At 39.8% G+C, this 13,507-nt stretch overlaps 2 protein-coding genes across 2 annotated transcripts; both read left to right on the forward strand.

Moving 5' to 3' along the window:
- Nucleotides 1-1,303: 1,303 nt before the first annotated feature.
- LOC101158975 (endonuclease domain-containing 1 protein-like) lies at nt 1,304-3,762 on the forward strand. Its single transcript, XM_004079722.5, has 2 exons — nt 1,304-1,724; nt 2,980-3,762. Exons 1-2 carry the CDS (start codon nt 1,431-1,433, stop codon nt 3,562-3,564), a joined length of 879 nt encoding a protein of 292 aa, XP_004079770.2. The 5' UTR covers nt 1,304-1,430; the 3' UTR covers nt 3,565-3,762.
- A 5,660-nt stretch (nt 3,763-9,422) lies between these two features.
- Nucleotides 9,423-10,339, forward strand: LOC111949307 (endonuclease domain-containing 1 protein-like). The gene has a single exon (XM_023966281.2). It carries the CDS (start codon nt 9,450-9,452, stop codon nt 10,134-10,136), a length of 687 nt encoding a protein of 228 aa, XP_023822049.1. The 5' UTR covers nt 9,423-9,449; the 3' UTR covers nt 10,137-10,339.
- Nucleotides 10,340-13,507: the final 3,168 nt, after the last annotated feature.

The raw sequence follows: 13,507 nt of genomic DNA on the forward strand, positions 1-13,507 counted from the left end.
CCTTTAGAGGTTTTAGGGTCAAATAAGAAGAACAGATTTCTTTCTTTCTTGGACAATACTAGGATAATAAAAACATAACAGCCAAAAAAACCATAAAACAATGAATCATAAAAAACAGTTAAATCAGAGATCAAGTGAAACAATTAAAGAATTTAGTGGAATTGACTGTTTCTGTGAGTTTGGCCTTGAAGACATATAACGATGGCAGTTTGGTTAGTCTCCAACTTTGCGTCTTTCCTCCCAAGCTCTGTTGGGGCATTTGGGCAAATTGAAAGTGGGTGTGAAGGCGGCAGTGATCCAGCCAAAGATTACAATAAAAATGCACCAATGGTACTGCCTCCCAGTGGAAGGAGAAGGCCATGCTGTTTGTTAATACAGTTGATAGTGATGTGTCATTGTCTTGCAGTTGGTTATGAACTGTAAATGGGACTGGTAAACACTGCAGTAACCCTTGTGCTATCCTAGGCACTTTAACATTGGGAGTTGGGTCATCTAGAACCACTAGACAGTGGGCTGAACCTTTTTTCTTCAATGATTTGTGATCTTCACTGGTGTCCATGGATTACATGAAATCTTTCCACCTTTATCCAGCCTTTTCATGGTAGGGAGAACACGTCAATGTAAGGGTGGGGTCATCTAAGATAGCACAAGGGATAAGATAAGTTGCATCTCTGAAAACAAAATGTATCATAATAGTTATGCAATATCCAGTCTAATAATCCATTTAGTCTCAAGGAAGATCTAAAAAAGAAGAGGTGCAACTGGATTAATGTTTAATCCCTTAACGCTGTCAACAGTGATGACATCCTTTGAACTCCGGTAATTCTTTAGCTGTTTACACAATTAACATAATTTGCAACAGATCCTGAAGCTGAGAAAAGCAACGTTAAGCTGAATTTGTGTCAGAATCTGTTGGAAATACGTTAATTGAGAAACCACCTAAAGAGTTACGGCAGTACAAAATGTGTGTTATTTTGCTTCGTTGGTGACAGCTCAAGTGTTAAAGGGTTAATATAAGTGACCGTTAATTAACCATCGATTGTTTCTTTTTAACTGTTTTCCCTCTGACGTTCCGCTTGTTTCAGGAATAAATAGTTTTTCCAATCGTTTCTTTGGTCCACTCTCAAAAGTGTTAAAGCTAATTTTATTTCAACAAGGGTGCGAGTATTTTTGTCTTTTCCTGCCTGATTGGTGTTGACCTCCTAGACCAGGTAAAAATAGTTTCTTTTATAACTTGTGCCTGAGGAGTGCTCCGGCTGTTCTGTCTGTGGGTGGATCAACCGCGGTGTGAGGTACTACCTCAGTCGCTTTGCATACTGAACCATGATTACCTGCGATAGCTGCTCCACTGAGCTCCACCGGCAGACGTAAAGTCTACACCTAACTCGGCTCACTATAGAGGACTATTCGCGAGAAGACTCCTGTAGAGGATGGCATTGGGTTTACACCTTAGCTTTGTGTTTCTTAGCACACTGATGTCGGCGGCGAGATGCAGGGTGGAAAAAGAGCTGTCTCCCGAGTGCAAAGCATTCTTTTACATGGAAACACCACCGAGAGGACTGGAGCACCACCCTGTGCGATATATTTGCCAATTTTACAACAAGAAAGCCCGTTATGTGACTCTGTACCACATTGGCTTTCGTATACCCGTGTACTCTGCCTACACTTTTAAGCGTACGGATGGGGAGAGATGTGTGGACGTCCCATGGATGTACGAACCTCAGGTAAGGAAAGCTGGAAAAGTCTAAGCTTGACAACCAGTAGCTTTAGCTCCAGGCTTGATCTTATTTGAATTACCGAAACTTTTGAACCATTGACGCAATAAAAGTAATGGATTTTGAAGTGAGAATAGTAGCTTTGCTGTAAGACGCAACACTTTAAAGTATTACAGTGTTTTCATCATAAACGTGAACCAAATTATTCTGACTCATAGAAAAAAGTGGCTTTACGCCAAAAAGCAACACAAAGTGCGAAATGACACATAAAGTGTTTGTATCGCAAATGCGGTAACTAAGAGGAAGAAGACAAAAGTGTTCCCAGTGGCGTCTTAGTTATTGGGAGCCAGTTTAGGTCAATTGGGGAGTTGGTTTAGCTCGTGCTGGTTTGCGGCGCCTTCCGTCCGTGAAACCAGGGTTCGACTCCGGGCTGCTCCCTGTTCCCTTCTCTACCTTTGTGCCGGTTCCAAGCCCGGTTTGAGAAGGTTGCGTCAGGAAGGGCATCCGGCGTAAAACATTGCCAAATATACCATGCGACTTGTTCCCTGATGGGAGAAGCCGAAAGAGGAAGAAGATCGCATATGCGGTAACTGATTTTTGTATAACTGCAAAAACCATGTTGGCTTATTCTTTGTGTCAGAATCCATTTGAGTTATTGCATAATCGGTCAAAGAATATCGGTAGTTCAAAGAACGTGTGTTATCTTGTCGTCGCCAGTGACAACGCTAGAAATAACCATTTAACACTGGAGCTATAGCTACGAATTTTACATCTTCTCGAGTAACTCTTTAGTCGTTTATGCAATTAACGTAATTCCAACTGATTCTGAAGCGGAGGAAAGCATGTTGGCTTTGCCTTTGTGTTAAATATCTGCGGAAAGCCCCTTCTCTCTGCGTCAGAATCCGTTGGAGTTATTGCGTAATTGGTCAAAGAGATATGGTACTTTAAAAAACGTGTTATTTGCTGTAGCCACAAATTTTAAATTTTTATAAGTAATGTAACTCTTTCCCTTTTACACAATATCGACTATACTGATAATATTCCATAGTTGAAATTATGTTAATTGCGTAAACAGTTACATCAGTGGAAAAGTTATGGTAGTTCAAGGAGTGTGTGTAATTTTGCTGTTGCCGGCAACAGCACCGATATAAAAGGGTCTAATATGAGGAGCGTTTTACTGATTATAGATTTTTACCTTATAGTGTTTCTCATGCTCATGCTTTGTTTTATCCAGCTGTTTAAACGTGCTTTTCTATTTGCACAGCTGTCAACGCTTTCCGAAACAGATGAGATGCAGCCCTTCCCGCGCAGAATCATGCACTTGAACTTTGAGGACTCCCAAGCGATCCTGGAGGATTACACCAACGCCATACATTACGAGCGGGGAACCCTGAACCCAGACGAGCATCAGGACGAGCTCGACGACAAAGCCTCCACCTACACCCTCACCAACGTAGTTCCCATGGTGCCCGTTTTCACCAACATAGTCTGGAGCAGACAGGAGCACATCGTCCGTAAAAGGTTGAACAACTACTGCCGCGGCACAGCTTACATCGTGACCGGCGTCACCACGTCTGGAAAGAGGATCCGCCGGGACAACATGGATCGCATTGCGGTGCCCAAGTATGTGTGGTCGGCCTACTGCTGCGCCGACTACGACCAAAACACGCCGTTCGGTGAGCGCCACAAATTCCCTTCTTTCGCACACTACGCCCTAAATGTGGAGGAAAACAACAACGTGGTGGAAATGTCCGTCCAGAAGCTGAAGGACTTCCTCGAGAAGACGACCTTCGTCAGCAAGAACTTCCAGATATTTGCTGGCGACTGTGTCCCACCAAAAAACAGATGAGGAGCAAATTGTGTTTCTGCGCAAAACTACACATGATGTCATCAAGATTTGTGAACTTATAACAGAAAGATTATGAAATGAAAAACAATGTTACAATAAAAACAAAATATAACAAATTAAATAAGTGGGGGGCTTCTAGTTTTATTCACCCATTTTCATGTGAATGTTACAGATTAAACTCCTTATTGGTTGAATGCTATAAAGCATTGTTTCCCCGTTTCTCTTTCTTTATTATAGTATCTTCCGCCAGTTTTTACAGCTTAACTCCTTCTACAAAGTTTCAGCTATTTTAACCATTCAACTATTAAAATGTTTAGCTCTTTCAGCTTTTGGTCCTTGAAACCCTTTCAAGATTTTCCAGGATTATATGAATTACATGTCCTGTCAAGTGTACCTGGTTGGTGGCGTAGTGGCATGACACGTGACACAATTTCGACCGTTTTGAAACCCAGCGGCTGCATTTCTCCCAAACATATCTTTTTTATTATTGTGCTGTCTCCACTTTATTTATAGCCAAATTTGATTTTTTCTTTCTTTTCTTTTTTTTTTTTTTTTTTGCCAATTATTACTCTTTAAGTGTCATTTTCATTCAGTAATATAGCATTCAACCCTTCTTTTTCTTCCGGATATGCAGCCACTGCTAGTTTTTCCCTGCTTTTCAATTTTAGGTTAATTTGTTTCAAATGCTTTCTCTATTTCCACTCATATTTTTTGTTTCGCATTTTTCTTCATTTATGTAGCGCTTCATATTTCATGTGGTTTAAACCTACCAATGGTTATTTTCTGCTTTTGCTCTCAAAGGCCCTCAGCAAAATGCTTATTTGTGCCCACAAAATGCCAAATTGTGGTCTCAAAATACAAAATTTTGACCACAAATTATTAATTTGAGGGAAAAATATTTTTTAATGCCATGTCTTTTTCTAGAACATAGTTTCTGAAAGGTGACAGGAGTTCATTAGAAATTCATTTCTGGCTTGTGAGCTGGGTCGTTGGCACGGTGCATCCCCGACCCCCTTTCCCTTCACCCATCCATTTTTATGTGCTTCCCGCTAGCTTACAGCCCCAATCTAGCATTACCAGTGCAACAAAAATGTTGAGCAACTTTGGAGCTATGCAGTCGTACAGTTTTGAGCCAGATACCGGCATGTACATGGATCCTTTTGTCTCCAAGTGGATGCAAGGAGATTGTGGCTTCTACATCACTAATACAATCTTTTTCAATCAACATGGCTTTTCCCCCCATATCACAACACTTTAAATGAAGAATTGCATGAAATCTAATTCTAAGCTCACGTTTTCCTTATATATAGCCTTCATCGTGAGAAAAATGCTACTAGAACGTGTGACAAACACCATTTTCATTGAAGGGGGTCTTTAAACTGCACCCTCATTTTCATAATAATAGAAATCAAGCTAAAGAATCTAATCGAAGTTCTAAAAAATAGTTCTTGTGTCTTTAAAGATATAAAAAAAAAATTGGAAAAATAAGGTGGAAATTTTAACAAAAAGACATAAAAGAAAAAAGCAAAGTACAGCAAAAATGCTAACTAAACCATGTGTGGATTATTTGCACACCTCTTTTTTTTACCTGATTCTTCAAGACATTTTTTTCTTCGTTTATGGATCTTCCACAGGCACATTTTAGCTCAACCTCATTGGTTTACAATACGGAAAAAAAAATCATTTGCATGATAAAAAGTCATAAAGAGCTTTTTCTTTCTGCCCCATTTGATTCCCTTGCAAAAGATAAGAAGAATTTGCACATCGACCTACAACTACAGGAGTCTGAATGTAACAGACAGCTGCTCACTTTCTGCACAGCTGTGGTGATAAATTCATGTGCAGTGTTGCCAGATAGTCATGGTTTTTCAGCCCGAAAGTCATCTAAAAACCACCATAAAAAGTTCATTAGTCATTAATTAGCTGCAATCACTAATTAATCATCCTCAATCTATTACTTCCCCATTTGATTGAAAGTCCAACTTTGAGACATCTGAGACATTTTTAATATTACATTCACAAAACATAACATAGTGGACTCCCATTGAGCTTCAGTAATGACCACAGCAGACCAATCATGCGCTTGTGTACCCCGCCCCTCTTCCTTTCCCCCCTAAACATTAAGAACATTCAGAAAAGAAAAAGTAAAGGCAACCAAAACCTTGTTGGTAACTTATTATCATGATCAAAAGTGGAAAGTTTTCCTGCAGTTTCACTTTTTCTAAATTTAAGTGAAGTAAGCAAAGGTCCTTATGAATCATATTGAAGAGGAGTTCAGATTTTACAAACCTGTTTCTGTGAATCTACTTTATTTTTTTTAAATTGATAAAACATTCAAAACTATATCAAAAATCACCTGGGATCACTCCAGAAACTATTTGGTGTTATCCTAATTTTGTGCAGCACCAACAGTAAAAATCCTCCCATAATTCATTTATAAACTAATGATGTTGTTTTCATAAAAAGCTCGGCTGTTTTTCTCCTTTCATGTCTTTTCGGTCCAGCTTTATGTCAGATCTGAACACTAAATTAACCTTAGATATATATATATATGAACTAATAAATGGAAAGTGATAGAAAATGTCAACAATGTAATGAAAATTAATAAAGTATTACATTAAGCTGAGTAAACTGATCAGCCACTATATATGTTCCCATGTGTTCTCAATTAGGTAGATCTGTTTAAGCAAGTTTGTTTGTCTGTTCAGATGTCTTCTGTTAAATTTAAAGCTTGAGTTGATTTTGTTACTTTGACCTCTTTTAAGAGCCCATTTTTTCCCATCTACATGTTTTGAAGAATAAATTTAAATATTCTTGATGTGACTTTTTCGCTGTCCTTGCCTTATACTGATCAGTCCATCACAGACTACGTACACACTGGGCATTAACACATGATGTTCACACTGGGCAAGCAGGGAGGGGCTCCTTCTTTTTTTGTTTTGTTTTGTTTACTAGAGAACGTCCGAAATCTACAGTTGGAAGAGACTTGGTGGGAAATGTGAAAAGCGGTGCAAATGTCGCAATTTGGGCACAAAACGTTAACATTTCGGTTCATTGCTGGGGTCCTTTCAATGGCGGATATGGATTACCATCATCTTATTTTATTCCTTATTTGAAAAACAAACGCAGACATCGTCCGGCTGGTCTGGGTTCACCGGATAAATCCAAATGTCACCACCAAATCTGAGTCCCTGATTGGTCAGTTTGACCTGGTTCATCGCTTGTCCAATGGCCGAAATGGTCATAAAAACCTGCGACGCTACTTGCGAACGCGAGTTTGTAAGCGGAATCCCGAAACTTGTGTTTACATAGACTTTTGTCGGAAGTGGTGGCTTGACCAGGTGTCGCCATGGGCGGTGTGAACGTAGCTTAAAATGCTGCAATTTCTGCAAAAACAAAAAAAACAAACAAACGTGATTTGATTGTTAGAAGATCAGGGCTCTGGGATCAACTGGTGACCTGTCCAGGGTGTACCTTGCCTTCGCCTAACAGTAGCTAGGATAGGCTCCAGCAACCTCGTGACAACCCCCCACCCCCCCAAAATGGTGAGCTACTTTGAAAGATAAAAGAATGAAGGGTTGGGGCTTTTTTCACACTGTGATGTTCAAAAAACCCCTTCCTGCTTCATCTATAACAAAAACACGTCCCTATAATGAAAGTGCACCATGGAGCTCCTTTCATGGAGGATAAATGCGGGATAAAGGTGAAGCTGAAGGTATCGCAGAAGCAGCTTCCATTGAGTCTACTCTATGGCTTGTCAGAGTCGTGGATGAGGCCACAGATAAAGTGATAACATTCACTCATTTAGAGCTGCTGCAACCATCTATGCAGCCATTTGAATATATGGAAAGGACTCCATCATGGGAGATTATATTCCTTGTAGCACAGATGAGCCAGAAAGGAAATGTTAGGTGTGATCGAGCTGAGAAGGACTTGCAGGTACAGCAGTGCGGCTGAGAGCAACTAAACTGCAGCGATGGAACCTGGATCTGTAAGCGGCGCTGCTGCCTTGCTTCTCACCATCCTGAGCTGTGTGGTCCTGCAGGGCGTCCAGACAGGCGTCGTGGGGGATTTCAACCATGTGGAGCGCTGCAAAGACTCTCTGTTCATGGGCACCCCGCCGCGGGGCTACTTCATCAAAGCCTTCAAGAAGATCTGCCAGAGGTACGAGGATCAACCGCGCTACGTCACTCTGTACGACACACGCCGGCACATCCCTGTCTACTCTGCCTATGTGTTCAAGAAGACAGACGGGGAAAAGAAGGTGGACTTTCCGTGGATGTTTGAACCTCAGGTGGGTTTGGGCTCGATCAAAAAATAATTTCGGTAATAAAATTGGACAGTTTCCTTGAATCCAACAGGAAAATGCAGCACATTTCATCAAACACAACAGGTACTAAAAACAAAGAACAACCGAAAAGTCTACGGTTGTGTCAGAATTCCCACACGACTCCCCAGTTACAGCACCATATGAGGCGTTCACCAATTTTCCAGGTGTCCGAATCTACAATTCCAAAATCCAGTGACCTGTATATTTCCAAAAAACCAGTGTGCACCGATGCTCACTAGATCAGCAAATATAGACCACAATGCATTGTGTGTGTTGAACGATTCGTCCTTTGAAAAAAATAAATAAATTATGCTGTTGTTAAAAGGGGAAATTACAATCCAGAGCGCTTTATTTATGGATTCATTCTTGTTGTGTTAACTGATGTTGAAGCGACTTTCAGAGGAACACAGCGCTCTGTCAAAATGTCAGTCGCTTACGCTTTACGAGTTGCAAACTAAGTTGGGAGTTATTGATACTGTGGACATGCTAACACGAGCAACAGGGTCACACTGTTTGTTTTTTGCGTGTAATCAACAAGGTTGGGAGTTAGCGTGGTCACAGTTATGTCAGTCTGAATGGTATCATTAGATGCGTTTCCATTGTTTATGAAATTGCGCAAATTGGATTTGACAATTTTGAAAAAAACTCGCATTTATCGAAAAAATGTTTTTGGGCTAGGAGGAGGGGGTTTTTGAACCGATACTGACATATTTCACAAAACTTCAATGAAAACACTTTCTTTTAGAATTAAAGTCACATGTCCAACAACCGGATGGCGATTTGCTTCTTGGTAGGAACTGGCTGTCTTGGTCGCTGCACGGCGGGCGCCACAGGAGGTCCCACAGAGTCACAGAGCTCATCAAAAGTTGAGTGTGTCATACGGAATTGTTGGATCCACAGCACCTCTGCAAAATCATCAACCACCATTTCCCATAATCCCTTCATCCGTAGCCACTCCCACGCTGAAGTCTCCTTTGATAGATGATGATGAGCGCTAGTGCCGTGGCAGAAATTTTAAAGAATCTGCTGTCAATCAAAGTATTGTGTACATCCGTTAGCGTATTTTTGAATGACGTATCATGTGAGCTGGTTTTATTTGCATGGTAACGATTTAATGGAAACAGTGTAATTTCAAAATTGAGTTTTTTCGACATTTCTAGAATTTCAGTAAAGTTTTGCACATTTGCGTCATGGAAACGTAGCTAATCTGTTTTATTACGTCTTTCAAACAACGTTGGGAGTTACAGGTATCGCTGACGCTTCTAACATGGCTAATGTTCTCTCTGCGTCAGAATCCGTTGGAGTTATTGCGTAATTGGTCAAAGAGATATGGTACTTTAAAAAACGTGTTATTTGCTGTAGCCACAAATTTTAAATTTTTATAAGTAATGTAACTCTTTCCCTTTTACACAATATCGACTATACTGATAATATTCCATAGTTGAAATTATGTTAATTGCGTAAACAGTTACATCAGTGGAAAAGTTATGGTAGTTCAAGGAGTGTGTGTAATTTTGCTGTTGCCGGCAACAGCACCGATATAAAAGGGTCTAATATGAGGAGCGTTTTACTGATTATAGATTTTTACCTTATAGTGTTTCTCATGCTCATGCTTTGTTTTATCCAGCTGTTTAAACGTGCTTTTCTATTTGCACAGCTGTCAACGCTTTCCGAAACAGATGAGATGCAGCCCTTCCCGCGCAGAATCATGCACTTGAACTTTGAGGACTCCCAAGCGATCCTGGAGGATTACACCAACGCCATACATTACGAGCGGGGAACCCTGAACCCAGACGAGCATCAGGACGAGCTCGACGACAAAGCCTCCACCTACACCCTCACCAACGTAGTTCCCATGGTGCCCGTTTTCACCAACATAGTCTGGAGCAGACAGGAGCACATCGTCCGTAAAAGGTTGAACAACTACTGCCGCGGCACAGCTTACATCGTGACCGGCGTCACCACGTCTGGAAAGAGGATCCGCCGGGACAACATGGATCGCATTGCGGTGCCCAAGTATGTGTGGTCGGCCTACTGCTGCGCCGACTACGACCAAAACACGCCGTTCGGTGAGCGCCACAAATTCCCTTCTTTCGCACACTACGCCCTAAATGTGGAGGAAAACAACAACGTGGTGGAAATGTCCGTCCAGAAGCTGAAGGACTTCCTCGAGAAGACGACCTTCGTCAGCAAGAACTTCCAGATATTTGCTGGCGACTGTGTCCCACCAAAAAACAGATGAGGAGCAAATTGTGTTTCTGCGCAAAACTACACATGATGTCATCAAGATTTGTGAACTTATAACAGAAAGATTATGAAATGAAAAACAATGTTACAATAAAAACAAAATATAACAAATTAAATAAGTGGGGGGCTTCTAGTTTTATTCACCCATTTTCATGTGAATGTTACAGATTAAACTCCTTATTGGTTGAATGCTATAAAGCATTGTTTCCCCGTTTCTCTTTCTTTATTATAGTATCTTCCGCCAGTTTTTACAGCTTAACTCCTTCTACAAAGTTTCAGCTATTTTAACCATTCAACTATTAAAATGTTTAGCTCTTTCAGCTTTTGGTCCTTGAAACCCTTTCAAGATTTTCCAGGATTATATGAATTACATGTCCTGTCAAGTGTACCTGGTTGGTGGCGTAGTGGCATGACACGTGACACAATTTCGACCGTTTTGAAACCCAGCGGCTGCATTTCTCCCAAACATATCTTTTTTATTATTGTGCTGTCTCCACTTTATTTATAGCCAAATTTGATTTTTTCTTTCTTTTCTTTTTTTTTTTTTTTTTTGCCAATTATTACTCTTTAAGTGTCATTTTCATTCAGTAATATAGCATTCAACCCTTCTTTTTCTTCCGGATATGCAGCCACTGCTAGTTTTTCCCTGCTTTTCAATTTTAGGTTAATTTGTTTCAAATGCTTTCTCTATTTCCACTCATATTTTTTGTTTCGCATTTTTCTTCATTTATGTAGCGCTTCATATTTCATGTGGTTTAAACCTACCAATGGTTATTTTCTGCTTTTGCTCTCAAAGGCCCTCAGCAAAATGCTTATTTGTGCCCACAAAATGCCAAATTGTGGTCTCAAAATACAAAATTTTGACCACAAATTATTAATTTGAGGGAAAAATATTTTTTAATGCCATGTCTTTTTCTAGAACATAGTTTCTGAAAGGTGACAGGAGTTCATTAGAAATTCATTTCTGGCTTGTGAGCTGGGTCGTTGGCACGGTGCATCCCCGACCCCCTTTCCCTTCACCCATCCATTTTTATGTGCTTCCCGCTAGCTTACAGCCCCAATCTAGCATTACCAGTGCAACAAAAATGTTGAGCAACTTTGGAGCTATGCAGTCGTACAGTTTTGAGCCAGATACCGGCATGTACATGGATCCTTTTGTCTCCAAGTGGATGCAAGGAGATTGTGGCTTCTACATCACTAATACAATCTTTTTCAATCAACATGGTTTTTCCCCCCATATCACAACACTTTAAATGAAGAATTGCATGAAATCTAATTCTAAGCTCACGTTTTCCTTATATATAGCCTTCATCGTGAGAAAAATGCTACTAGAACGTGTGACAAACACCATTTTCATTGAAGGGGGTCTTTAAACTGCACCCTCATTTTCATAATAATAGAAATCAAGCTAAAGAATCTAATCGAAGTTCTAAAAAATAGTTCTTGTGTCTTTAAAGATATAAAAAAAAAATTGGAAAAATAAGGTGGAAATTTTAACAAAAAGACATAAAAGAAAAAAGCAAAGTACAGCAAAAATGCTAACTAAACCATGTGTGGATTATTTGCACACCTCTTTTTTTTACCTGATTCTTCAAGACATTTTTTTCTTCGTTTATGGATCTTCCACAGGCACATTTTAGCTCAACCTCATTGGTTTACAATACGGAAAAAAAAATCATTTGCATGATAAAAAGTCATAAAGAGCTTTTTCTTTCTGCCCCATTTGATTCCCTTGCAAAAGATAAGAAGAATTTGCACATCGACCTACAACTACAGGAGTCTGAATGTAACAGACAGCTGCTCACTTTCTGCACAGCTGTGGTGATAAATTCATGTGCAGTGTTGCCAGATAGTCATGGTTTTTCAGCCCGAAAGTCATCTAAAAACCACCATAAAAAGTTCATTAGTCATTAATTAGCTGCAATCACTAATTAATCATCCTCAATCTATTACTTCCCCATTTGATTGAAAGTCCAACTTTGAGACATCTGAGACATTTTTAATATTACATTCACAAAACATAACATAGTGGACTCCCATTGAGCTTCAGTAATGACCACAGCAGACCAATCATGCGCTTGTGTACCCCGCCCCTCTTCCTTTCCCCCCTAAACATTAAGAACATTCAGAAAAGAAAAAGTAAAGGCAACCAAAACCTTGTTGGTAACTTATTATCATGATCAAAAGTGGAAAGTTTTCCTGCAGTTTCACTTTTTCTAAATTTAAGTGAAGTAAGCAAAGGTCCTTATGAATCATATTGAAGAGGAGTTCAGATTTTACAAACCTGTTTCTGTGAATCTACTTTATTTTTTTTAAATTGATAAAACATTCAAAACTATATCAAAAATCACCTGGGATCACTCCAGAAACTATTTGGTGTTATCCTAATTTTGTGCAGCACCAACAGTAAAAATCCTCCCATAATTCATTTATAAACTAATGATGTTGTTTTCATAAAAAGCTCGGCTGTTTTTCTCCTTTCATGTCTTTTCGGTCCAGCTTTATGTCAGATCTGAACACTAAATTAACCTTAGATATATATATATATGAACTAATAAATGGAAAGTGATAGAAAATGTCAACAATGTAATGAAAATTAATAAAGTATTACATTAAGCTGAGTAAACTGATCAGCCACTATATATGTTCCCATGTGTTCTCAATTAGGTAGATCTGTTTAAGCAAGTTTGTTTGTCTGTTCAGATGTCTTCTGTTAAATTTAAAGCTTGAGTTGATTTTGTTACTTTGACCTCTTTTAAGAGCCCATTTTTTCCCATCTACATGTTTTGAAGAATAAATTTAAATATTCTTGATGTGACTTTTTCGCTGTCCTTGCCTTATACTGATCAGTCCATCACAGACTACGTACACACTGGGCATTAACACATGATGTTCACACTGGGCAAGCAGGGAGGGGCTCCTTCTTTTTTTGTTTTGTTTTGTTTACTAGAGAACGTCCGAAATCTACAGTTGGAAGAGACTTGGTGGGAAATGTGAAAAGCGGTGCAAATGTCGCAATTTGGGCACAAAACGTTAACATTTCGGTTCATTGCTGGGGTCCTTTCAATGGCGGATATGGATTACCATCATCTTATTTTATTCCTTATTTGAAAAACAAACGCAGACATCGTCCGGCTGGTCTGGGTTCACCGGATAAATCCAAATGTCACCACCAAATCTGAGTCCCTGATTGGTCAGTTTGACCTGGTTCATCGCTTGTCCAATGGCCGAAATGGTCATAAAAACCTGCGACGCTACTTGCGAACGCGAGTTTGTAAGCGGAATCCCGAAACTTGTGTTTACATAGACTTTTGTCGGAAGTGGTGGCTTGACCAGGTGTCGCCATGGGCGGTGTGAACGTAGCTT

Source organism: Oryzias latipes, chromosome 18, assembly GCF_053564925.1.
Source record: "Oryzias latipes strain Hd-rR chromosome 18, Olatipes_Hd-rR_3.1".
NCBI lineage: Eukaryota > Metazoa > Chordata > Actinopteri > Beloniformes > Adrianichthyidae > Oryzias > Oryzias latipes.

Bases quoted from the DNA above. Each gene is read 5' to 3' on its own strand.
- LOC111949307 (XM_023966281.2), top strand. From the start codon at position 9,450: ATGAGGAGCGTTTTACTGATTATAGATTTTTACCTTATAGTGTTTCTC.
- LOC101158975 (XM_004079722.5), top strand. From the start codon at position 1,431: ATGGCATTGGGTTTACACCTTAGCTTTGTGTTTCTTAGCACACTGATG. The intron at 1,725-2,979 runs GTAAGGAAAGCT...CTATTTGCACAG, and splicing joins CATGGATGTACGAACCTCAG to CTGTCAACGCTTTCCGAAAC.